General features: G+C 36.6%; 2 protein-coding genes across 3 annotated transcripts; one reads left to right on the top strand and one right to left on the bottom strand.

The window, feature by feature from the left end:
- Nucleotides 1-10,658: 10,658 nt before the first annotated feature.
- LOC122672844 (WAT1-related protein At1g09380-like) lies at nucleotides 10,659-12,565 on the bottom strand. Of its 2 annotated transcripts, XR_006334492.1 has the most exons (4): nucleotides 12,368-12,565; nucleotides 12,124-12,272; nucleotides 10,771-10,926; nucleotides 10,659-10,710 (listed from the first exon to the last, which is right to left on the bottom strand). XR_006334492.1 is itself a non-coding variant. In XM_043870341.1 (3 exons), the coding sequence occupies exons 1-3, from the start codon at nucleotides 12,518-12,520 to the stop codon at nucleotides 10,827-10,829; spliced, it is 402 nt and encodes a 133-aa protein (XP_043726276.1). In that variant the 5' UTR covers nucleotides 12,521-12,559; the 3' UTR covers nucleotides 10,659-10,826. The 2 variants fall into 2 exon arrangements, 1 of the variants encoding a protein (XP_043726276.1); XM_043870341.1 differs by having other exon boundaries at nucleotides 10,659-10,926; nucleotides 12,368-12,559.
- A 12,204-nt stretch (nucleotides 12,566-24,769) lies between these two features.
- Nucleotides 24,770-25,818, top strand: LOC122670670 (uncharacterized protein At5g39865-like). The gene has a single exon (XM_043867630.1). The coding sequence runs from the start codon at nucleotides 25,064-25,066 to the stop codon at nucleotides 25,799-25,801; it is 738 nt and encodes a 245-aa protein (XP_043723565.1). The 5' UTR covers nucleotides 24,770-25,063; the 3' UTR covers nucleotides 25,802-25,818.
- Nucleotides 25,819-27,412: the final 1,594 nt, after the last annotated feature.

Here is a 27,412-nt window from a genome sequence, read left to right as displayed (position 1 = left end):
TGATGAAGGTGATTGCTGGTAGTAAATTGCTGAATGCAGATGCTATTGTTGGTGTTGTATATTTGAGTCCAAGAATAAAAAGACACTGGTTAAGGGTCGCCCTGCATACACAGAAAGCACAATATATATATATATATATATATATATATATATATATATATATATATATATATATATATATATATATATACTCCAATTCATTTTAATGGTGTTTATGGTTGAACAGTTGGTTGGTGCTTAGAGATAAAAAATAGTAGCAAGAAATGAAACTCACCCAAAAATAGAGCTTAGGAAAATCTGACAAAGAATTTGTATGGTGACCCTTGGTCTGGTTTGCCTACAGAGTAAACATGGAAAAATGAGAGAGAGAGAGAGAGAGAGAGAGAGAGAGAGAGATGTTAAGAAAATAACATGATTTTGTAGAAGAAAAAACAAGGAGAAAGAGAAACAAGAACACAAGACACGAAGATTTTACGTGGTTCACCCTCAAGAAGGAAGGCACAAACCCTCACAATAATCTCACATCTCATAAAGAGATACATTTAAAAGAAAATCCTAACCTCAGGAAAGTATAAAAATGCCTCCCAACAATCTATCCGGTCTGAGCCAACATAAGGCGAATTACTGAATTACATAACAAATTGAAGATCTCAACGATTGGATTGAGATTTGCAGGCTTCACCAATAACGAGAGAGAGAGAGAGAGAGAGGATTTGGATCCTCAGCTTCCTGGCAGCTGTGTTGCCGAGGTGCGGCTCACACAGGTAGGTAGGGTGGTCGGGCAGTGGGTGGGGCACTCACAGCTGCCCAGCTGTAGAGGATAGTGATTAATAAGAAGAGTAGAAGAGGAATATTATTGAACACTTTGAAGTACGTACCTCTCCCTGAAATAAGCGACTGGGGATATAGTAAGGGCGGCGAAGAGATGTCGATAGGCAACAAATACAAAAGGGTTCATGCCTGCGTCCAGGGTGAGCTTCGATATCAGGTTCATTCCAGCAAAGAAAAACTGAACCAAGATCATGGCCAAACACGGTAATAACTGATCTCTCCCCATTTTCTTTCTCTTTTCTTTGTTGTGGTTCTCTCTCTCTCTCTCTGAATTTTGAAAGGACAAAGAAGAGAAGTCGCAGAGAGAGAGAGAGAGAAAAGATGCTGGTAAAGAGCTGGTGCTTGTCATAACTATTAAAGAGCAGAGAAACGGGGGAAGGAGGGGGTGACATGTGTGCTAGTATTTCCATTTAGCATTCAAAGCAATCCTTAACAAAAAGTGTGAAATTAACCGTCAGATTTCTTCTACCACCAACTGGGCTTTTGCATAAGTAGTGAGGACAAGCCTTTCCACCCACTCATCAGTCGTTTCTACAATTGTCTCTCCCTCTCCCTCTTCCAGTATCTCTCATTCAGTCATTCTCCACAGTCAAGCCTTCCCATGCATCTTATGTAGAAAATTTTTGATTGGCCAATTGACCAACTCCATCTCCATTCAATGGTTTCTGTTATGGGTTCCATTAAACTTTATCCTTTATGTTCCATTACTAGGCTTCATTATGGGAGTATTAATCCTCTAGTCTAACTGTCAAGTCTTTGTGGGAGATTGACAGATTATGACTATTTAAGGAGGAGACGGTCCCTCCCCTCATCTACACACAAATAACTCTTTATCCATTGAAAGAATTGCATATAGAAGGATTGAGGGAAGAAGTCCTCTTTTTTGTTTTGATATTCTTCTCATCAAAACCCGTTGCAAGGGCTTCATCAAGTTCTGTCGCAACTAATGGCTCGACGGTGAACGATATGTCATTGTATTTTATAGCATTATAGTGATTCATTGTATAGGGCAAAGATTCAATTGAGAATTATAATATTACTAATTCTCCTACAATGATATCAGAGCCAAGGTTATAGCCCTCATGCTTTAAATCATATTATTGATTTCCTTTCTATGGAATCCCTTCTGCCAAATAATCGATTTAAATATATATATATATATATATATATATATAGATATATATATTATTAAAGAGGATGTCGAACTATTTTTAAATACCAAAGGGTTTTGTAGTTTGTTTCTTTGGGTATGAAATCAATTAATGGAAAATGAACTCCAGAATAAATCATCAGATTAATGATGGTCTGATGTGTGTTATTTGATTTATTAAATAAAAGGGGGTTGGGACATTGGAATCAACCATTAAAGAGGGATTTTAGGTTTTATATCAAATTCTATAAATGGGATTTAGGCGCGATTCTACTGGCAATGGTCGCCGGCATAATGTTCGTCGTACCAATTTGGATGTTCGTCAGAGATTTGGAGCCTAGCCGTCGTGTCATGTCTCTGCCATTACGGTTCTGTTTTGTTCTTAGCTGTCCTAAGGTTGAAGAAATGGTCATAATGGGTATTATACAATTATATTATATTTTTTTCAATATCTCTGTTGGGCATTTCTTTAATAAAAGAAGTCATGGGATTAAGCCCCATGTGATGGTTTTAATTGAAGAAATAGACCCTAATTTATTGTGTATTGACCCATTAAGATTGCCCATGAACGGACCACATGGTCCGATAATTGAACCAATCAAACAAAACAGAAATTAGAAATTAATTTGTTTAAGTTTCTGCAATTAATTTCTACTTATAGTTATTTCGTTTTTTGTTTATGTTTATAAACAGAAAATGTTTGTTTAAATTTATTTTTATTTTTATTTTTTTTATTTATGTTATAAATAGAAATTGGTTTGTTTCTATTTATGAATTCTATTCCATTTATTTATGTTTCTAAAAAAAAAAAAAAACATGTTCTATTCTATCAGTTTCTGTTTATTTCTGATTATTAGTGGATAGAAATTATTAGCATCAGAAACTTGTTATTAGCGACAGAAATAGAACCTTTAGGGGATGACTAAAATTTATGTATGACAGAATTGTTACATAACCGCTTCCGCTGTCATTCTGTCTTCATTTTAAACCCGATTATAATTTTGTCTTCTCTTATGTTTGTTATTTTAGAAGAACCTTAAGATAAACAACGTATTGATGAACTTAGTTGTATTAGTTTTGGAAAACTAAATTAATAAATTATTGATGTCATGTGACTAGATGTTGGGATTTTCAAGGATTAAAAAAAAAAATAGTGATTCGATTGCCGTCGAAGCGGATCGATCATAAAAATTCAAGGTAATTGAACTTGAAATACCTGAACCAACCATCATTAATGAAAAGACATCAAAATAAGTCAATTTAGGATACAAGTGTTTATCACATAGTCGAGTTGGATGGAAGTGTCATTATATTGTGCAAAGTGTAATCATACTACGAGAGTGATCCCTGTTGCGCCTCACCAAGTGCATCATACTAATCACTCTGGGGTAATATGATGGCTGCTCCCTGCACTACTTTCTGCAAACACACATCTTTACTTGCCTAATTTGATTCACCCAAGATATAAATGACAAATCATCCCAAATATAATGCAACTAGTTTATGGTATTAGGTCATACAATTTGGATTGAACGAGAGTATCCAAAGGTACACGTTTCATCATGGTTGTGATGACCATAACTGTTAACCCTAGACATAAATGTAACAACATCAAATTAAAGGTAAAATAGGGCATTGTGATAAATCATTAGTCTCACAGTTGGATTGGAATGAGAGTGTCCAAAGGCACACATCTCTGCTTGACCATGTAGATAGATTTTTAGCCCTAAAAGGTGGCTTCCAATACCAATCGAGTGAACCAATAGCATGTTACATTTTCAATCCCGAAGGATAGATTGTAATGATGTAATAGGTTGTTCCCCCTAGAATTATAGTTCTAGTATTATTAAAATTCAAAATAATATAGATAAGTAAACATATATTTCTGTTTCCTTTTAATAGGACCATCTCCTATGGCTGTGTACCTAATTCCGTCCTTATTCTCACTGGCTCAAACTATTTGGATTGGCACGAGGAGTTGATATACTACCTAACTGTCGTTAATCATGATTATTGCTTCCGCATTGAGAAGCCAGTTGATCTTACTGATAAGAGTACACCGGCTGAGATAACTCTTCATGAGAAGTGGACCTGATCAAACCAGTTGTGCCTCTTGTTCATCAAGAAAACTATTGGTAAGACTATTAAAGGATCAATCCCTGCCTCTAATGATGTAAAGACCTATTTGGCCTCTATCGAAAGGCGATTTTCTTCAGCAGGCAAATCTCTTGCAAGCACTCTTATGTCCAAATTAGTCAACATGAAATACAATGGCAGCAGTGGCATAGGCGATCACATCTGTGAAATGGCAAACTTAGCTGCACAGCTGGACAAGTTAGACCAGAAACTGAATGAACCTTTCCTTGTTGGGTTGATCCTTCAATCTCTTCCTTCTAAGTTTGAACCTTTCAAGATCCATTGCAACACTAATAAAGATGAGTGGGATCTGAATGAGCTGCAGAGCAAGTGTGATCAGGAGGAGGAGAGACTGAAGCAAGTAGGAGGACAAGTGGCAAACTTGGTGTCACATAAGCGTAAGAGAGGAAAGAAGAACAACAGTGTAACAAAGAAGAAGACTGACAATCCACAGGAGCGGAACAAGGAAAAGTCTGACAAGATGAAGTGCTTCTTCTACAAGAAGACCGAACATCTTCGAAAGGACTGTCAGAAGCGTCGAGTATGGTTAAAAAAGAAGGGTAATGATTCTATCCTAGTTTATTTTCAAACCAATCTCGTTGATGTTCCTTGTAATGCATGATGGATTGATTCTGGTGTAACTGTGCATATTACGAATTCTCTACAGGGATTCCTTTCAACCCGGAGCCCAAGTCCCAGTGAGAGTGTTGTCTACATGGGAAACCAGATGGAGTCTGAAGTTCAAGAGATCGACACTTACAGATTCATTATGGATACTGGATACCAGCTTGACTTATCGGACACCCTTTATGTCCCCTCCATTTTCAGAAATCTTGTTTCTTTGTCTAAACTTAATGTTGAGGATTTTGACTTTACATTTGGGAACAATATTTTGATAGTTTAAAAAAATAATAATCTAGTATTTACTGAATATTTATGCGATGGTCTTTATAGATTTAATTTGGACTCCGATTATGTAAGCTCTTTGCTTACCTTGCATGTGAATGTTGGAACTAAACGTAAGTCCAATAATAATGTTTCCTCAACCTTGTGGTATAAACGTCTTGGTCATATCTCCAGATCGAGGATGGAGAGATTAGTGAAAGAAGGTGTATTGCCTAATTTGGACTTCACTAACTTTTGAATTTGTATAGATTGTATAAAGGGTAAACAATCTAGACCAAACAAAGTTGCTGCCATAAGGAGTGATACACTATTAGAATTAATTCACATAGATATTTGTGGACCATTTGACCCTTGTATTACTGGTGAGACGTATTTCATCACCTTTATTGATGATTATTCACAGTATTGTTACGTCTACTTGTTGAAGGAAAAGTCTGAAAGCATAAATGTCTTCGAGACATTTTGTGCTGAAGTCGAAAACAAATTGGATAGAAAGATCAAAACCATGAGATCTGATAGAGGGGGTGAGTATTACGTAGATATACAGACCTAGGGTAAGTTGAGGAACCATTTGCCCGCTTCCTCAAATCAAAGGGGATCACTCCCCAATATACACTTCCTGGTACACTTGAACAGAATAGAGTTACGGAAAGACGTAATCGTACCCTTAAGGATATGATTCGTAGTATGATAAACAACTCATCACTGTCTGAGTTTATGTGGGGCGAAGTTTTGAAAACAGCTGTGTATATCTCTAATCGGGTTCCTAGTAAGTCAGTTCCTAAAACTCCTTATGAGTTATGGACAGGAAAGAAACCTAGTTTGAGACACTTACACGTATGGGGCTGTCCATCTGAAGCTAGATTGTATAATCCACGTGAAAGAAAACTCGACCCTCGGACCATTAGTTGTTACTTTATTGGTTACTGCCAATGGTCAAAGGGATTTAGATTTTATGCACCTAATCATAGTACTAGGATTGTGAAAACTTCAACTGCTAGATTCCTAGAGGATGGCGACATTTGTGGGAATGATAAACCATGTAATGTGATATTTGAGAAGCTCCAGGTTACACTTCCAGCTCCTGTACATCATGATAATACTATTCTTCCACAAGTCATCATTAATGATGATCCTATGAAACAACAAATTATAAAGGATGTATCACTCAATGAGGATGTTGTCACTGAGAACACTGTGGATTTACCTCCACCTCAGTCGGAAGTACAACATAGACCTCAGAGAGTGAGGAGCTCTGCCATTTTTTATAACTACATAGTATATCTCTAAGAGTCTGAGTTTGATATAGGAATCAAGGATGACCCTTTAAGTTTTTCATAGGCTGACAATGATTTTAGTAAATGGGTAGATACCGTGAAAGATGAGATGAAATCCATGAGCGATAATGATGTCTACGAGCTTGTTGAACTACCTTCAAGGTCTAAAACGATTGGTTGTAAATGGGTGTTTAAGACCAAGCGTGACTCAAAGGGTAAAGTTGAACGACTTAAAGCCAGCTTAGTCGCGAAAGGTTTCACTGAAAAAGAATGCATTGATTACCATGAGACCTTCTCTCTTGTTTCTAAGGACTCACTTAGGATCATTTTAGCATTGGTGGCTCATTATGACCTGGAGCTTCACCACATAGATGTGAAGACGGCATTCTTGAATGGGGATTTAGAGGAAGAAGTCTACATAAACCAACCAGAAGAGTTTAGGATACAAGGAAAGGAAAGTCTAGTGTGCAATTTGAAGAAATCAATCTATGAACTTAAACAAGCTTCTAGACAATGGTATTTAAAGTTCAACCACATCATCGTGTCTTTCGAATTTGTAGAAAATACTTTCGAAAAGTGTATATATCTGAAAGTCAGTGGGAGCAAGTTTTTATTTTTGGTCTTGTATATAGATGATATCTTGTTTGCCAGCAATGATCTTGGTTTGTTAAAGGATACAAAAACATTTCTCTCTAAGAATTTTGAAATGAAGAATATGGGCTTGGCATCTTACGTTATCGGCATAGAGATATTTCGAGATAGATCTCGCCGACTGCTTGGGCTATCACAAAGAACCTACATTGATAAAGTTCTTGAGAGATATGGTATGAAAATCTACGGACTCAGTGTTGCTCCTGTGATTAAGGGTGATAAGTTTAGTTTGAACCAATGTCCATAGAATGATCTGGAGTGAGAACGGATTAAATGCATTCCCTATTCTTCAGTTGTGGGAAGTCTTATGTATGCCATGACTTGTACTCGTCCAGATATTAGCTATGCAGTTGGGATGTTAGGCAGATACGTTAGTAATCCTGGTATGGATCACTGGGTGGCTGCCAAGAAGGTGATGCGTTATTTACAAGGAATGAAAGACTACATGCTTACTTACAGAGCAACTGATCAGTTGGAAGTGATTGGTTATTCAGACTCTGATTTTGCCAGTTGCCTAGACAGTAGGAAGTCTACGTCTGATTATGTCTTTCTATTAGCTGGTGGGGTAATTTCTTGGAAGTCCAAGAAACAGACTTGTGTCTCCACTTCCACCATGGAAGCAGAATTCGTGGTATGCTTTGAGGCCACATCAATGGCGATTTGGTTGCGGAATTATATCTCAGGGCTTCGGGTTGTCGACTCCATCATGAAGCCGCTAAGACTTTACTGTGACAACATCACCGCTCTGTACTACTCCAAGAATGACAAGCATTCTAGTAGAACTAAACATATTGGGGTGAAGTACAACTTTGTGAAGGAAGTTGTTCAGGAACAGAAGGTATCTGCATTTCATATAAAAACAAGTCTGATGATTGCAGATCCGTTGACCAAGGCATTGGCGCCTAAGCTCTTTGTAGATCTTGTATCTAATATGGGTCTTACTAGAGTTTGATGTATTGGTCACATTTTTTTATAGACACCTTCTATTATTTGATATGATCATATTTATGGCTGTTCCTGGACATATCTCATCTCTATCTTTGTGTATACATTTATTATGATATGAGTGAGATACTATAGTTTTTTCTTTTGGACCGTTTATTATTTGTTTCCCTACTTAAGGACCTGCTTGGATGGATTTATTGTTGTTGTGATTATGGAAGGGAATATGTCGGTATAAATGACATATAACCGCCATGAATTGCATTGATAAGACTATTCATTCAAGGTATTATGTTGTGTAAGCTTTGTATGGGATATTTTGATGGGATCCAAGTATTATTGTTATGGATTGAGAGATTATACGTTTGGTCATATGGTTCAAGTGGGAGATTGTAGGAAATTATTGATTGACCAATTGACCAACTCTATCCCCATTCAATGGTTTCTGTTATGGGTTCCATTAAACTTGATCCTTTATGTCCCATTACTAGGCTTCATTACGGGAGTATTAATCTTCTAGTCTAACTGTCAAGTCTTTATGGGAGATTGACAGATTATGACTATTTAAGGAGGAGAAGGTCCCTCCCCTCATCTATGCACAAGCAACTCTTTACCCATTGAAAGAATTGCATATAGAAAGATTAAGGGAAGAAGTCCTTCTCTTTTTTATTTTGATATTCTTCTCATCAAAACCCATTGCAATGGCTTCATCAAGTTCCGCCGCAACTAACGGTGAACGGTATGTTATTGTATTTTATATTATTGTAGTGATTCATTGTATAGGACAAAGATTCAATTGAGAATTATAATATTACTAATTCTCCTACATTTTATACTTCTGTTTTCTTGGGTGGATCGAGTTTCTCTTCACCATGGATATCTCAACCTCTGATTAACATTGAGAATGGTATTTTCAACTATATATATAAAGGAGTAGGAATTAATGATGACACAAGAGTTCAATCTACGGTTTAAAAAAACTGAATTGCATCGGTCGAATAATTGGTTGATTCGAATTGGGATCGACTATAACGTTCCCGATTCCAAACGATTTGACACGACCAATTCTTGGTCCAAAACCCTAGAATTGCTAAGTTAATAGATCTAAGGGCCAATTCTAGGGTTTTAGGGATCAATTTCAGTTGATTCTGATATGATCAAGGACCAATTCAATCTCTAATTCTATGTTTTGAATCATTGGTCCAATCATAGAGTCACATCACCAGTGGAGATCAGATTCTTTCTTCTATGTGTGTGAAAGAAAACTTAATAGTTCTTGGATAATGTTGTGAGTGATAATTTTTCTTTCCTAGATAGAATCAAAGATTCATTCTATTATTATTAATTTGTGATCCTTGTTACCTTTGTTTAAAGAAGGGAAAATGTTTTATCTACTCTAGCTGGTTACGACCGGAGAGTTTCTCTAGCTTGTTACCAATATTTGTCATATTTCAATTAATTGATTTTGTCTGGCCAATCTAGACCCTTTCTTAGATATAGAAATACTCGTAATCTTGCCAAATTAGAAGAAATTTTTTTTTTCTATAATCATGTGCCAAATAAGGATGTAAACTGATCGGATTCGGATTTTCGACCATCCGTTTACATCTCTGCCTTGTGTAACCCGGACCTTCCTCTCCCTAGTAGATACAATTCACTCTCAATCCATATCTCTTAGATCATGATTCTCTTTTCAACATATTCTAGAACTTGTTGAATCTTAAAAAACCCTCAAAATCATTATTTACTTAATTTTTTATTATTAAGTATTCGGATTTTTTTTCGGACGTATTTTAATCGGAATATTCGGATTATTTCTCGGATATCTCTAAACAAATACGGATGTCCTTAAATGGATACGGATGCGGATTCAGATTCGGATTCCGATTATCCATCTACATCCTTGGTGCCAAATATGAACAAACACATTTTAATTTCCACATGTCAAATTAAGAGACGAAGGGGAAAGTACTTATTAGAAACATAAACCATATTGGGAGGGATAAATTGAAATACTACATGTTATTGAGACACCCAACTTGATTCACTTCACGATATATTCCTTGGTTGCATTACAAAACCACACTAATTCCATATCTGATGTGACTTAATAATGATTTGTGATTACTTGATGTGGCTTAATGTTGATTTTTGACGACTTAATGTAGTTTAATGTTCTATAGAATATAGGATAAATTACACGTCACCCCCTAGTTTTCAATAAAACTCAAATCACACCCTGGTTTTTGAAAAAACTCAAATCTCCTTCTGGTTTAGACCCCAATATGACAAATTAGCCTCTACCGTTAGTTTTATGTTGTTAAGTGATGATGTCAGCCAGTTAAATAAATTTAAATTCCTAAACTACCCTTGACCAATGTTGAAGATGAAGGAAGGGTAGTATTATAAATTTAATTCTAATGTTTTAGTAAAAGGGTCAAATAGTCCTTCCACACAAATAACTAACAGCAGACTAACACCGTTACTGTAAAGGGGGTGATTTGAGTTTTTTCAAAAACCAAGGGGTGATCTGAGTTTCGCTTGAAAACCAGGGGGTGATGTGTAATTTACCCAAAAATTATAACATACTAAATAATGTTAGAAAAGAAGAGAAATAAAAAAGTAACACACTTGGGCACCATGGTCAACTTACAAGATTTACGACACTAATTATTTTTTGCTCAATCCCCATAAACCCTTTGTTGTCTCAATTTTTTTTATTTAAATTCCACCTTGAGATGAAGAAAAGATAGTAGTTCAAATCAGGGAAACTCTCTCTATACTCTTATAGTCTTCATTTCTTCTCCCACATTAACCCCAGGAGCAATCAATGGAGTGTCATCTGATCTATCTGCAATTTAACCTGCATTTCAAAGATTGCCATTTGAATACACAGGTAATTCCATATCTCCTTTCTTGTAATGCTCCTCCCCTTATCTCAACCCATTGTCTATGCTTATCTGATCCATCTCTTTCTCCTTGCCCCATAGAACAACGTAGAGTCCCACCACTATCAATGCTGACCCCAAAGCACTGAAAATACAAAATTGTGAGTTGAACTGTGAACCTATCTTTTACAGGTATCAATATGCTTAATATTAGGGTGCAAGTTTGGCCCGGTGAGCCCAAACTCGCCTGAGTTTGACGGCGTCTGGGATGAGCTTTTCAGCCAGTGGACATGGGCAGGGTTGAGAATTTTAGGCTCAGGGTCAGGCTGGACTAGGCATGGATTGAGGCCTCGATCTGAGCCTAGTCCAATGCTCGCAACTCAGTTCTGTTACTTTTGTACATATAAATATGAGGGAAAAAATGTTGCCTAGTCGTGTGGCCCCTGTGCTCAGGTATAAGAGCATGCGAAACCACCACACCCCTGTGATACAAAAATCCCATTTATGTTGATGCCCCTGCACGCGTTCTCATTGGTCCTTGCCTTGATGCAGGGGCCACAAGACCAGACAACAATCTCTACCCTATAAATATATTAATTTTACGGTAAAAGGTTTTGTACATAACCATGTATATATGTACATGGTCATGCCTTCAACCCTTACACATCTGCCCCTCATAGCTCCCATCCAACAATTGAAGGCATGATTGTGTACATACACGGACCCGTGCAAAAAAACTAGGTCTATTTTTTTTTTATATAATAAGATTGTTTAAATGACACACCTCTATGGGTGTATTTAGAATTTGTAAGCTTATTTTGATTACCCCTTATATTATTCCCAACACAGCAACACTACTTTAAGTTAAGGGTATAAAAGGGGGATTTTACAAGCTGTCATTGTCTTTGCATGTTTTAGAATATACATGTGAAATGATAGGATTTACCCTTTTTAGAAGAAAAAAAATATGTTATACTAAAAGGGCAAAAAAAGTAAAGTTACAAATTATTTGAGGGGTGTCAATAAGAAAATACCATATATACGATATATTATCATAATAATTACATCTACATTGGGGCTGCTAGAGCCAATCTGGTCCAGTTGCACTCCTACTTAATATTCACTAAAGGGCCACTGTTCTCTGTGCCGCAGCATAGGCGCAGGCAAATGGGGGTGGGTGCAATGACCACCCTGCCTTCCTGCACAAGCTACCCATGTGCCTGGGCGGAGCCTGCACTGTGGCACAGAGAACATTCTCCCTTCACTAAATTTAGTTAAATATTAAGAACGAATGCCTCAAAAATAATGAGGAATAATAAGGAATAAACAACAAAATACATACCTTCCCATATATAATTTCTCATTGAGTATTTCCCAACCCATTACAGCTACAATGACGAGCACTAGTGGGTTGAACATGGAAACATAAAGAGGACCTCTCTTCTCTATACACCATGACATGATGCAAATCGCTAGTGATCCCATAGCTCCCTGAAGATCAAGAAAGTGTGATGATTGGAAATTTTGGAACAGACATGAGAGAATAAGAAAATAAGGATCTTTTAATTTCGGATTATTAAGCTTACAGAGCATAAAGCTGTGATGAGTCTAATGTGAGACTTTAAAGGCCATCTTGAGATATTGTGCTCGACGCATATTCCAATGACTCCACATTGAATGCTAGCCATGAAACATAGTAAGGTTGTGCTTGAGTAAGGAGCTGCAAATGTCTTGCTCATTTTAGCCTAAAAAATATCACCCACAAGAGAACCAAGAAGGATATTATTAGTAGAGAAACCATGGAATCAATCAATCAAATCAATGTGTGTCTTAAGTAAAGAATATATTGGGAATAGTCCCACCCCCATCCTATCTTTCCATGTGTATGTTCATTTCGGTTACACGTGAGCGCTAGCGGAGTGATAGAAGTTATTTTGCATTGGTTAAATTTGGGATCTTGAGTGTGTGAGTATGGTGTGTGTTGTGTATATCCGCCATTCTACGGTCTTAAAAGTCGGTTAACCTTTTGGGATTGGTATATGGTTTGTGTGATTACACTTTCATAAAAAAAAATTTAGGACCTTGAGTGTTTTCATATACCAATTGGGATCTACATTTAATAGTTCACATTTTTGTGTTGGAATCTAATGGTATCAAAGCAGTCTCTCGGTCCTCCCCCGCATTATTTTTCCACATGTATGCTCATTTTAGCTTCAAGTGAAAGGGAGTATTGGACATAGTCCCCCCACCTACATGTGAGAGGGGGGGGGGGGGGAAGGTTTAAGAATTCAGTTTTGGTACAGGTTTCACCCAGCCAAAAAATCGAGTTGGTGTAAATTTTTAAAAAAAAAAAAACTCGAAGGCCAGTTTTGGTGGGTTTTAGATCTAGTTTGGGCCTGAAACTTAGTACTAAGCATATTTTAGGCCATTTGCACACAATTATTCAGATTTTGCAAAAACAAAGTCCAAATAAGAGTTTCATTTCGGACCGTAGGTTGGTAGGCAACGACGTACTAATAGGCCCTATTCTACACATAATTTAGTAAGTGAAAGCAATCAAATCATACAATTAATATAAAACAACTTAAATAACATTACAAATGTGAAAGTGTACAATACATCAATTTTAACATATTACATATATCTCTATCATAAAGCACTGTAAAAAAATTCTCAAAAACAGGTCAAATGCACACTTCTCTGTCGAGTTCTGGAGAGATGTTGAGTGTCTATGTCGAGATATGTACATTATAAAGGTTAGTTTGAACAAAATCTCGGTCTAACCAAAATCTCTAACCGAGATGGGGTAATATTTCATTTCGTCTCAAGTCTCGTCTCATTTTTTTCAAAAGAGAAATATTACCGAGATCTCGACGAGTTCTTGAACTATAGGGGGGAATGCAGGAAAGAGTTTGTAGTTACATGTTAGGGGGAGTGTCGAAAAGAATTTGAATTTTTGGATTGGAAAGAGTTTGCAGCTACACGTGATGTAGAGTGTTAGAAAGTTAGCAACTACACGTTAGGAGGAGTGTTGAAAAAAATTTGAGTTTTTGGATTGGAAAGAGTTTACAGCTACACGTGAGGAGGGGTGTTGGAAATAACTCAAGCTTTTGGTTGAGTTGGAATATAAAAGAATAGATTGCACATCAGTCTTAATAACATTGAATTAATAAAGGAAATTAAGAAGATAATTAAAATTAGGAGAAATATCATCCCCCTCCCCTCTAAGTTTCCTTAATATCAACCCAATACCCAAGTTTTGAAAAATGATAAGCCCTGAGAAGCCATGAGCATGAGCTTCGATCCGTCGCTCAGTTCCGAATCCTTCAACATCGTGGTGTCCAACAGAACTTTACCTGACGCAGCATCAAGAACCACAATAGGGTTTGAGAATTTTAGAGAAGAAGTTAACAAACAGAAGTACGCAAAGATAGGGAGAGAAGGTGCCTTTGGAGATGAGTCTTTGTCCTCTCGGAAGGACATTTGTGAGCGGTTGAAGAATGGATTTCTAGTCTTTAATGGTGGATTCTAGGTTGATGGAGATAGGTATAGTTCTCCCACTGAATTTTACTTGGATGGTGATGACCGGAGGAGGAGAGGGATCAGCAATACCACCACCGTCTTCCATCCTTTCTTCAGTTTCCTCTCTCTCTCTTTTTCGATTCCTCTGGTTATCGATGTGAAGTTGCAAGAAATTTCAAACTTTTATGCTTCAATGAGGCTTATGAAATGAAATGTCTCTCTCTTTTCGATTCCTCTCCTAGGAAGTGATTTTCTGTCCGGGAGTGCGTCCTACGCCAGCGTTTCCTATGTCTTTCTCTCTCTTCCTTAAACAAGGGGTATAAATGTCTTCTCACATGAAGAGGAAAGAAATAAACACATGGGAGCGTTGGCATAATCCACGCTCCCGAACAGAGTTCTTTTATATTTTTTACATAGAAAGAACACTACCTGGTCGCTTGCGACTCACAGCCCCTGTGCCCAAACACAGGGTTGCATGAAAAATGACCATCGTGCCCTCAGGTGCATAGCCATGTGTGGGCCGCGACTGGACGAGACCAGGTAGCGTTCTCTTTCCTATTTTTGAAAATTTCTTGTATATTGTGTTCACTCACTTTCCCTCGAAAAAAGAACATCCAAAGAAAAAACTAGAGATAGGACCGAGTTTTTCTTCACCCATGGTAAATGAATTCCCTACTTCTTTGTCGTTGGATTGGACTCCTAGGGCACAATCAACTTCAAATGGTAGGGAGACACGATATTTTTTAGCATTGATTTCCTTCATCATGGATGAATGAAAACTTCCTTCACTTTAGATGGTTTGATTCATATTGTAATTGACATAAATCAAAATTGATCCGATTATTAAAAGGTATCAAGTTCCTAAACCGAAATTGTTTACTGATCAGTTTTGGTTAATTGGCATGTAATCGGTTCTACTTATACAATTATTATCAGTTAAGTTTCGATTTATTATTGGTTTTTTTTTTTTGTTATATAGTTCTCAATCGATTTAACTGGTTTGATTATTTGGGTTAATCAATTTGATTCAATTAAATCGGCTGTATTCGATTCGTTACTAGTTGTATTCAGTTTAACAGTTCAATCAATTGGTTTACTTAGCTTTATTGAGTTCATATTCGATTTTATTCGGTTTAATAGTTTATTGTCTTTAAATTGTTCTAAGTGGTTTAGAACTGATGGTTTATTATCGGTTATGTTGAACCAATTAATTATCGATTCCTGATTAAACAGCTTGATTCGATTTCAATAGAGATTTCGATTTAAAATTTACACCCTTAAGAGAAAATTAAGAAAAGATAACTTATTTAAAAAAAAATAAAATTATATCCTTAATTTTGTGTTTCATCGTTCATGTATTATATGAGGCTCATAGCTTAGCTCATTTTGCTTTTTCTAGTTCTTTGGCATTTGTTTGGTGGCCCTTGTCTCCATCCTTTGTTTCTCTTGTTGTACCTTTGCCCCTCTAGAGTTCTCTCCAGTCGAGGCTCTTTAGCTAATAAAATTTCTATGTTTCTGATCAAAAAAATTCTATAGCAAGAGTCAATGACACTCAAGTTCTTACTCAATCATTGTCCATATTAAATTTTCCTTTCTACATTCTTGCATCTCTATTAAGTATTTACTTTTTCTCTCACTTGTTCTCAGTAGTTAGTTGAAAATTTTTCCCATTAGTTTGGGTCTTCATGAGGAAGATGATCATCTTGTTGTCGATGTGTAATTGAATCTCTGTACCCAACCAATGGGAGTATAAAAGAGGGTAGGAATACAATTAATGAGGACAAAGTGTCAGGGAGGAGAGAGAGTATGAAAGAGTATGGATAATTTTTTCTTGAAAAAGTTTTCATAAATTTAATTTCCTCCTACAATCACATCTTTATTACATTGCTTTTGAAGAGAATACATATGTAGAAATCGATATCACCCCTTTATACTTGTTTTAAATTATCGAGAAGCTAAGATAATTTCTACTCACATCTATAGTTAACTTTATATTTAGAAATAATTTGGAAAGATAATACTCTTGGTTAAATTAGTTTCACCAATTTGAAATTTTGTTCAAAAAATAAAATTCAGATTGAGATAAATTAGAAGTACATAATTTATATTTAAACAATTAAAACCAAAATTTTAGTCCATTTTCTCAAAATTTTCAAACCAAAACATTTGGCTCCAAAACTATAACTGAATTTTTTTCAAGAACCAAATTCTTTTTTGTTTTTTTTTTGGTAGGAAGAGGATCGCTAGTATTTATTAAGGAAGAGAAATGTCAGACAATTGCACATTGGTTCTAGTTGATCTGGCCTTAATAGCCAAATCATTAGCCAACCGGATATTTTTTTCAAGAGCCAGATTCTTGAAATCCAAAATTTTCTTACCGAATAATTCATTTGCCAAATAATTCAAACATAGGTTACAAACTCTTAAACTTTCATGAACCTTTCAAAAAACATTTGGTTCCAATCTTGCTACAAAATTTTTGAGTGGCTCTAGAACATCAGATGTTGATAATTCTGCCTCAATTAATAAAATATTATTTTATGTTTATTATGGAAAACTAGAGTCCATCCAAAATTTCAATTGTTTACCTGGAAATTGCTGAATGAAGGCAAAGAGTGATGTGAGCACTTGTTGATTTTAAGTTTTGTTAGATTTATATTCTAATTCTCAAGAGTACTAAAGAGTGATATGTGACTTTAATTTGATCCCAAGAGTAACGAATTCTTGATAAATGATATAATCGTCTGTTGATTTTTAAACTTTTATTTTACATTTAGATTCTAATTTAAAAAATTTTTAAGTTAGAATAGCCTAACTTGTGGCCACCCAAACATGATTCTAATTCTGAATTTTGAAACCAAATATAGCTTTAAATGAGCCCAAAAAAATGTACGAGGTATGTGTTCACGTGGGGATTTTTTTCCCTTGGATGAATCACATATGACTTACGTATTTGTGGGTTCTATGTCGATCCATGACTTTTACAACCATATAATACGGGATGCCTAATTAAAATTTGTTATAATGACATCTCATGCAATTATTTTATATAGTTTTACTATGAAAATTAATGATAAACAAACATTGAAAATTTTATGGTGATATTATACGACACATTTTACTTCCTATAAACAAACAATGGACAAATTTTCAACATGTAAAATTTTCTGTGTAAAATTTTACATCAAAACAAACGAAGCCTAAGGGAAATCTAAAATATTTTCTAGATATCGATGACACTTGTGTGCTTTGTGTGGCAGAGAAGGAAACTAATGGACACCTTTTATTCATGTCCATTTTCTACGAGGATTTGGGCAACAATTTTATTATGATTAAGAACGAAATTCTTCCAAGGTGAAAATGTTTATGATCTTCTATACAGATTACTAGTGCCAAGATTAAAAGTGTCAAAATCATACTGAAACCGTGAAACCGTTTATTAAATGGTTCGATTTTGGTTTTAAAATTGACACCATTTAATTAAATGGTTTAAACTGAATAGTACTATTTAACACCCTTATATGTACGTAAAGGTGCCAAAATCAAATAGAAATTGTTTATAGAAATTGACCCAAACCATTTAATTCGAAACCGTTCAATAAATGACGATTTTTGTTTCAAAATTGAGACCTTCTAATTAAATGGTATAAACGAAATAGGACCATTTAATACTCTTAGCCAAGATCATCCCTCATTGAAGAAAAATTACTTTTTCATGCTGCGTTTGCAATTACATATGTTAACACTGGGAATCAATTAATGCATGTTTTCCCGTTATCAACCGAATCCATATAGGATAATGATTAATATCGATAAATGGATATCAAACCAAAACCTTTTCTACTTTCCATCATCATATAGATAAAAACTTTTCACCATGTGTTTCATCCTTACTTGTGGTGGATTACCTTGAACTTACACCCTCTAGTCATACTATAATTGTTTGTGATTGAAGTTTTATTAAGGACACAAACAAGGCTGGTTGGGCATCAATTATATTTTTTAATAAAAAAATTATCGATTTTTGTATGGAGTTTCGGTATACAAGGAATGCATAGGAAGCCGAGGCATAACGAATGCTCATGGGGTTTCAAAAGGGAAGATCAATAGGAGTCAACAATATTGACATTTGGAATAATTGTGAGGAACTGGTTAACTGGATGACTCTATGCTCTTATCAATGTGAATGGGAAGTATTTATTGTTTGACGGATATTAAATGAACAATAAAATCTTTAATTAATGTATGTATTGTTAAAAAAAGATAGAACCTATATCGATAGAGATCATAGATTAGTTATAATAGCTAGAAGTGCTAAGACTAAATCCATCATTTTGGGTGATGTATCATATTTCTTGTTTCAGTGCTTTGCTTTATTTTTTTTTACCGAAAAAAAAAATTCTTCAAACATAACATTTATGAAATATGAGGAGTCGATCGTATTGTTATTTGGACTGATTGTGAAGAGCTAGTTAACTAGAGGACTCAAAGCTCTTATCAATGGCAATGGGAAGTATTTTTGTTTTTTTGTTTTGTTAGATATTAAATTAGTATTGAAGTCTTTAATTAATGTATGTATTGTTAAAAAAAGATAAAACCTATACCGATCCAGCTTATAGGTTACCTGTGATAGCTAGGTGTACTAAGACTAAATTTGTCATTTTGGGTGATGTATCATCTTTCTTGGTTCAGTGTTTTCATTTATTTTTTTCTAACAAAAGAAAATATTTCAAATATAACATTTATGAAATATGAGGAGTCGACAGTATTGATATTCAAACTGATTATGAGGTGCTGGTTAACTAGATGATTCAAAGCTCTTATCAATGGCAATGAGAAGTATTATAGTTTTTCTGGATATTAATTCAACAATAAAGTCTTTTATTAATGTATATATTGTTAAAAGAGATAGAACCTATATCGATCCAGCTCATAGGTTAGCTATGATAGTTAGGAATACTAAAACTAAATTTACCATTTTGAGTGACGTATCAATTTTCTTGATTCAGTACTTTTCTTTATTTTTTTTCTACAAATAAAAATTCAAACATACATTTATGAAATATGAGGAGTCGGCTATACTGATATTCAGACTAATTGTGGGGAGCTGATTAACTGGATGACTCAAATTTCTTATCAATGGCAATGGGAAGTATTTACTGGTTTGCTGGATATTAAATCAGCATGCAATGAAATCTTTTATTAATGTATGTATTTTTAAAAAAGATAGTACTTATAACGATCCAGCTCATGGGTTAGCTGTGATAGCTAGGAATACTAATACTAAATCTATCATTTTGGGTGATGTATCATCTTTATTGATCCAGTGTTTTCCTTTATTTTTTTCTAAAAAAAAAATAAATTCAAATATAACATTTATAAAATATGGGGAGTCGACTATAATGATATTCAGACTGATTGTGATGAGCTGGTTAATTGGATGACTCAAAGCTCTTATCAATGGCAATGGAAAGTATTTTTGCTTTGTCAGATATTAAATCAACAATGAACTCTTTTATAAATGTATGTATTGTTAAAAAGGATAGAACCTATATTGATCCAGCTCATAGTTTAATTGTAATAGTTAGGAACACTAAGACTAAATCTGCCATTTTTGAGTGATACATAATCTTTCTTGATTCTATGTTTTCCCTTTTTTTTTTCTATCAAAAAATAATAATAATAAATACTTCAAACGTAACATTTATGAAATATGAAGAGTCAACAGTATTGAGATTTGGAATGATTGTAAGAAGCTGGTTAGTTGGATTACTCAAAGCTCTTATCAATAGCAATGGAAAGTATTTATTGTTTTACTAGATATTAAATTAGCAATGAAGTCTTTAAATAATGTATATATTGTTAAAAAGGAAACCTATACCAATCCAGCTCATAGGTTAGTTGTGATAGCTAAGAGTAGGGGTGTCAATTCTAGGCCAGGCCTGTCAGCCTCGACCGAGCCTGCCCGGTTAAAGCCCAGCCCGGCTCGGCCCAATTACTAAACTTGTCGGGCTTAAGCCCGACATGTTTAGTAATTGGGCGGTCCTGGTGTGGGGTCCTAGCCGGTCGGGCGTCCGACCAGACCGATCGATTCCAGGCCCAATCTAGACCGCCCTGTTGCAGCCCGACCTAGCCTGACCCTTTAACTTATAAACTTCCTCTCCCATTCCTTCCAAATTTCTTCTTTTTTGTTTGTTTTTTTGTTGATCTTTGACATTTATTGGTTAGATTTAGATACACTTAACGTAGGTGAGATGAGGGCTTAGTTTTAGTTTTTAGATCTTACTTTGTTAGATGTGCTTCTATTTGGTGTTGTGTTATTTTTTTTATTACCCTCTACTTAGTTTGTTCGAAGTGTTTTTATTCGGTATTGTGCTACTATTTTTGTTGGGATAAATTTTATTTGATTTTGAGTTGAGGTGTACAATGAGTGCCCAACGGTGTGATGGTTTGAACTTAAAATTCTGGTTGCATGTCAATTAGTAAGCCCACACCGTTTAGAGATCGTTTAGAGTTAAACAGCTCATTAGCCTGTTTTAGACTCGATTTAGGCCTGTTTAGCCCGAATAAGGCTGCCCTGATTAAAGACCGAACACCGATCGATTGAAATGAAACCGTACCATGCTTGCCCAAGACAAGCCCGAATACCTAAACGGTCGGACACGGTGCAGCCTATAAAATTGGTGAGGCCCGGCTAGGCCCGACCGAGACCGACCGAGCCCGACCGGTCGACACCCCTAGCTAAGAGTACTAAATGTGCCATTTTTTAGTGTATATCATATTTCTTGATTCAATGCTTTCCTTTTTTGTCTTTTCTACCCAAATGTAACGTTTATGAAAAATGAGGAGTCAACAATATTGACATTTGGACTGATTGTAAGAAGTTGGTTAACGAGATGATTCAAAGCTCTTATCAATGGTAATGAGAAGTATTTACTGGTTTGCTGGATATTAAATTAGCAATGAATTCTTTTATTAATGTATGTATTGCTAAAAAAAGATAGAACCTATATTGATCCAACTAATAATTTAATGGGAAGCAGTTTTCTATACGGGAGTGTGGCATACGCTAGCACTCCCATGTGTCTATCTCTCTCCTCCTTAAAACAAGGGGGCAGAGGTGTCTTTTCACATGGGGAGGAGAGAGATAGACTCATGAGAGTGCTGGAGTAGGCCACACTCCCAGACAGAGAATTTTTTCCCTAATTTAATTGTGAAAACTAGGGCTGCAACAGGGTCGGGTTGGGCCGGGCTTTATAGAACCCTAGCCCAACCCTAAGTCCCCTTAGTTGGGCCCAGGCCCGACCTGACCTTGACTCAGGGTCAGAAAAATCCAACCCTGACCCGCCCTCAGGGTCGGGCCGGGTTGACCCTGATTGGCCCTGATCATGGGGAAAAGGAAAGAAATGCATGGGCTAGAATGGACCGAGGAGAACATTATCAAATTTACATAAAATAACACTATAATAAAAAGTATTATATCACTTATTGTCGTCATATATAATATATTATCTAAAAAAATGTAGGTGACATTTAAAGTTTATAATGTATATATTATATCAATATATATTTTATAGTATAACTTAAATCAGGGTCGGGCCGGGCTAGGCCAGGCCAAGCTTAGCCTGAAGCCTCAACCCTAACCCGACCCGGCCCTGACTCAGGGTCAAAAATTTCCAACCCTAACCCGCCCTCAGGGCCAAATATTTCAACCCAGACCCTGTTCGGGCTCAGAGCGGGCCAGGGCGGGTTTGGGCCGACAGGGCCAGGGCGGGTTTGGGCCGACAGGGCCAAACTTGCACCCCTAGTAAAAACTAAGAGTATTAAGACTAAATTTGCCATTTGACTGATGTATCATCTTTCTTGATTTAGCGATTTTCATTACTTTTTTCTACAAAAAAAAAACACACACACACACACATTAAACATCACATTTATGAAATATGAAGCACTTCAAATATATTATTTATAAAATATGAGGTACCTAGAACATAATAAATAAAACATCAGATATTATTGTACGGGAAAGTGTTTCCTATGGGGAGCATGGCCCCTGCATGCACACGAGAGCTAATGAGAGTGTGCGCAGAAGAATCATGGGGTGGGGCGTTCATTTTGCCCCCTCTGTATTTGGGCGCAATGTGCACGTTCCCCACAAAGGTTTTAAAAAATTTTTTAGATAGATACTTATCCTATGGGGATGGAAGGAAGATGAGAACCAGAAAGCTAGAACCCAAGACCTCCTGATAGGGTGGGCTTTTATGCTCTACACTTCTACCAGAGAATTCATTTTCCCTTATTATATATATTGCTACCGAAGGGAAGAGTGACGAAGACACCAGCCACATCCATGATTGAGTAAATTGCAGCGACAATGGACCGTGGGTCTGTAATAGTATCTCTCAAGTCATTCCTAGGTTATTGAAGCTAGTTTGTTGGAAATTTAGTAATGGACTATCGATTGACATATGGAAAGACCTTTGGATACCTCTATAATCCCAGATTTCGTAATTCCCGAGTTGTTTCTTCTGTATCAGGGGTCATAGAAATAAGCAATCAATGGTCTCAGGTGTATATCGGGCTGAACATAATTTATCCTTCTTCTCTCTCTCTCTCTAAAGTGTTTGATTTATTAATAGGGAGATATTGGAATTTACCGTTAATTAACTCTATTTTTCCAGGATATATTGAATCCCTCATTACAAAAATATCTTTAGCTTCAACGGTGCTCAATGATTTTCTGTTTTGCCCATTTACTAAGAATGGTTCTTTAAAAACTAAGTTTATTTTCATCAAATAATGCATGTTCTTTATTTCTCTCTCTTTTTTTTTTTTTTTTTTGTTTGATTTATTGAAGTTTCCGTTATCACCCAAAAAAAATCTTTGCTTGGATAAAATAAACGATTATTATTATGTAATTTGAATATTTTATTTGGTAAGAAAAATTTGTAATTATGGTTCATAATACTATTAGAACCCATTTCCATATAATATCAAGAAGGAGAAATTCATTTATGGTGAGAAAACTCACTTAATGGAACTTGTTTGGTAATCACTTAATAGCTCATGTAAAGGTTAATAAGAAAAGGTTTTCTGAGCCACCTAGGCAGGATATGTTAGCTCTCTTCATATGAAATGATTTCACTCATGCGTTTCCATCATGTCATTTGCTCAAAGAATCATCTCTAGTGTTATTATCATGGTTTTAGTTCACAATATCGGATAAGGTATTAATCAATATCCGATTCCAATGCTTTTTTTGAACTATTTTACACCCCGCCCAATAAAAAACCACCCACACACTACCACAGTTACACTGATCCAAGTTTGGGCGGTAGATAACTATCGATATTTGATCTAGTCAATGATCTTTTCTAATCCTCTCAAGGTAGAAAAGGAAAATAATCCTCTCCAATTTCTAAAAGTGTGTAGTGCGCTAGTGGTAGGTAGAGATGTCAACACCTAGATGATCATGGTTTTAGTTCACAATATCGGATAAGGTATTAATCAATATCCGATTCCAATGCTTTTTTTGAACTACTTTACACCCCGCCCAAAAAAAAACCACCCACACACTACCACAGTTACACTGATCCAAGTTTGGGCGGCAGATAACTATCGATATTTGATCTAGTCAATGATCTTTACTAATCCTCTCAAGGTAGAAAAGGAAAATAATCCTCTCCAATTTCTAAAAGTGTGTAGTGCGGTAGTGGTAGGTAGAGATGTCAACACCTGGATGATCATGGTTTTAGTTCACAATATTGGATAAGGTATTAATCAATATCCAATGCCAATGCTTTTTTTGAACTACTTTACACCCCGCCCAAAAAAAAACCACCCACACACTACCACAGTTACACTGATCCAAGTCTGGGCGGCAAATAAATATCGATATTTGATCTAGTCAATGATCTTTACTAATCCTCTCAAGGTAGAAAAGGAAAATAATCCTCTCCAATTTCTAAAAGTGTGTAGTGCGGTAGTGGTAGGTAGAGATGTCAACACTGGATGTCGAGCTCATTGGCATCTACTTGGATGTCGATGTTGACATCTCAACACTTTTAGAATGAAAAGGATTAAAATCCGATAGAAAAAGCTTTGTTGGTTGCAAGAACTTTCTTATTACCTTGACTCGCATACAAAGAAGTAGAATAATTCACTTCCCCCATGGGTTCATAAATACCCTTGTAAATTTTCGTATTTTTTCAAAATATCCTTTAAGATTCCATTACTTTGGCTGAGAGCCCGGATAGTGGGAAAGTTCCTACAACCCAGATAGCAGCAAAATTATATCCCCCAATCAAGATTGCTAAACCGGGCTAGAGATGGTCTTCTCTCTCTCTCTCTCAGGAAAAATCCTTATTTTAACCAACTTAACAACCCCCTCACAGCCTCAAATTTCTCTGGCTTTCTCACACACTCCCTTTCCCTCTAAAACAATTCGGGTTTTCGTTCTCTCTCTCCTCTCCTCTCCTCTGTCTCACAAGTCTCAACCTCCGTTGCCCCACAAAAAAGAGAAAAAGTCGAACCCTCTCCTCTCAATACCTGCAACTTCTACCTTTTGCAGATCGCAGCTCCACTTCTCCCATCCCACCAAAACATCCACTTTAAGCTAACCCCATCTTCCCAAGCCCCCACAAAGCAAGAAGAAAAAAAAGGGAAGCGGAGCTCCATTATCTCCCCCTCTCTGTTTCGCTTTTGATTTCTATCTTCCATTGAGAGAATCTATCTTCTTCTCTTCTTTTCCCCAACCCCTAATGTGGCCACCATGGAGAAAATCACCAGGTCGAAGTCCAACACACAACAAATCTCTTTTCTCCTGTTCTTCATTCAAAGACATTCAGAATCTATGCAAAGAAGATTTGGAACCAATTCCCCCTAAGAAATCCAACATCTTCCAACGCGTTCGCATCGCCAACGCAGTACTCCGTACCTTCTCCCGTCCTGTTCTTCCCAAATCACTCCCTCCACCGCCTCCACCAGATCTTGGGACGCCAATCTCAATCTCTCTCCCAGGCGCCGAAAAGCGCATCGTCGTCTACTACACCAGCCTCCGCGTGGTCCGAAAAACCTTCGAAGACTGCAAAACTGTTCAATCGATCTTAAAAGGGTTCAGAGTCTCCATAGACGAGAGAGATCTATCAATGGACGCTGGTTTATTAGAAGAGCTAAAGGCGATCTTAGGTAGTAAAGAGCTGACGTTGCCTAGGGTTTTCATCGGCGGCAGATACGTCGGTGGAGCTGAAGAGATCCGACAACTTCACGAGACCGGAGAGCTGAAGAGGTTCGTAGAAGGTTTTCCGGCGGCGGAGCCAGGTGTTTGCGACGAATGTGGAGGGCATCGCTTCGTGTTGTGTGAAAAGTGCAACGGCAGCCATAAATGTTACATGGGAAAAGGTGTGTTCAAGATTTGCCCAACTTGCAATGTGAACGGTCTGATCAGGTGCCCTTCTTGTTATTCAACTCTAGGCGTAGCTATACCCAATCTCAAATAGATGAATTTAAATTTTTTTATTTTTTTTGGAGTTAAGATTTAAGGAAAATCAAATCATAGAGACTATTGTTGCGTAGGAGAGACAGGATATATATTTTTTTTCTTGATTTACTTGTTCAAAAAAAAAAAGATCATGTAAGTCTCGCATATTATTGCATCAATACTCCTTTGTATATTTTGCGTTCAATTGGATCGGATCGATAATGGGGAACACGCGTGGTCCCCACCATAATGGGAGTGAAATAACACGTGACAGCGGTGGAGTCATGTGTCGCTCACTCGCTTTTGTTGTCAGGTGCGTGGGTGTGTTGTCAGGTCTCAGGAGTAGTTATGATAAGATAGATCGCATTGGGTGTGGGTGTGGGTGTGGGTGTGGGTTGGGGGGGGGGGGGAAGTGCGATGCAGAGTATCGATCTTGATCGATTAATGGATCTAACGGTGTGTTGGAGCTTGGATGCTGAAAGGCAAGGGTTAGATGGCGGGAGTTGAGATGAGAAAGTATGAAGAGGTGGCGTGTCGGAAACGTCCGCACAAGTGGGGACCACAACACGTGGGTAGTGAGTTGTGAATTGGTGCTACTTCCTCCCCTCCCACCAGCTAATTTTTTGTTTTAAAGATTAATAATGGTTAGATAAACGGTATTAGTCATAATTGACTTTCCTTTCTTCCTTTAATCATGTTTCACTTATCCAACTAATTACATCTCATCTTAAAATAATTAAAAGGGAAAAAGATTAAGATCCAACTAATTGCACATGCCCTTCCATAATCCTTATAATGCAATTAGGTTAGAGAATGACAGCTGACGTTCCCATGCTTAGCAAACGGTCGTGACTTGTTGACTTATTACTTATCACTAGTTGTACTAGTGTTCTTGTCACCGGTATTGTCAATAGCCGGTAGATACTGGATCGACGCATGGTATTGGTCGATCTATATCGGTATCGATCAATATTAATCCGATAATTCCTGATACCGATACTCAATACCTAAAACCATCATTGGCATGATATCTTACCAAGTGAGATACCTCCTAGGGGATGGTATGCATCATTTTAATTGCTTGGGTTCACTGCTCAACCAATGCTATGAGACTCATGGTTTTAGTGCATGGTATCGGAAGGGTGTAGGTCAGTTCTGAAATTGATATCATATTTGATCGATATGTATCAGTCCGTATTACTCAGATGTTTTTGCCTTCAAAGATATTGATATTGTATTGTATTTTGATCATTTTACTTTTTGTCCTGTTCACACCGTATCATCGATTTGATGTGATTCAGAATCAATATTGGTGTCGCCGGATATCGATATGAATCGGTTGATACGGCTGATCCAACACCGATTCCTTAAAGCCTGACGAGATTATAAACCCAACAGATAGTCTAATAGAGACTTGTAAACTTTGAAATCTTTAAGAGCAGTAAGATAGGATAGGAGTAGTTTTAAAGGATTTTTTTCTTATAATGGAAACGGGTTGTATTAAATGCAAGCTATTAATGATTTATAAATCAGAGTAATTGGGGCATTAGTTGTCAGCTTTGAGATTTGGGGAAAGCAAAGACCATGTGTGCCATGTGTGCCACGTGAGCTCTGCTGTGCCATCGGATGT

This window comes from Telopea speciosissima, chromosome 8, assembly GCF_018873765.1.
Source record: "Telopea speciosissima isolate NSW1024214 ecotype Mountain lineage chromosome 8, Tspe_v1, whole genome shotgun sequence".
NCBI classification, from domain to species: domain Eukaryota; kingdom Viridiplantae; phylum Streptophyta; class Magnoliopsida; order Proteales; family Proteaceae; genus Telopea; species Telopea speciosissima.
This window is presented reverse-complemented; position numbering and strand designations above follow the sequence as displayed.

What these genes read in the sequence shown, in the direction of transcription:
- LOC122672844 (XM_043870341.1), bottom strand. Translation starts at nt 12,520, where the DNA reads ATGAGCAAGACATTTGCAGCTCCTTACTCAAGCACAACCTTACTATGT. An exon ending in TCATCACAGCTTTATGCTCT is followed by an intron (nt 12,273 to 12,367) that starts GTAAGCTTAATA and finishes CTTGATCTTCAG; the next exon opens with GGAGCTATGGGATCACTAGC. An exon ending in GAGAAATTATATATGGGAAG is followed by an intron (nt 10,927 to 12,123) that starts GTATGTATTTTG and finishes TTGTATTTTCAG; the next exon opens with TGCTTTGGGGTCAGCATTGA.
- LOC122670670 (XM_043867630.1), top strand. Translation starts at nt 25,064, where the DNA reads ATGTGGCCACCATGGAGAAAATCACCAGGTCGAAGTCCAACACACAAC.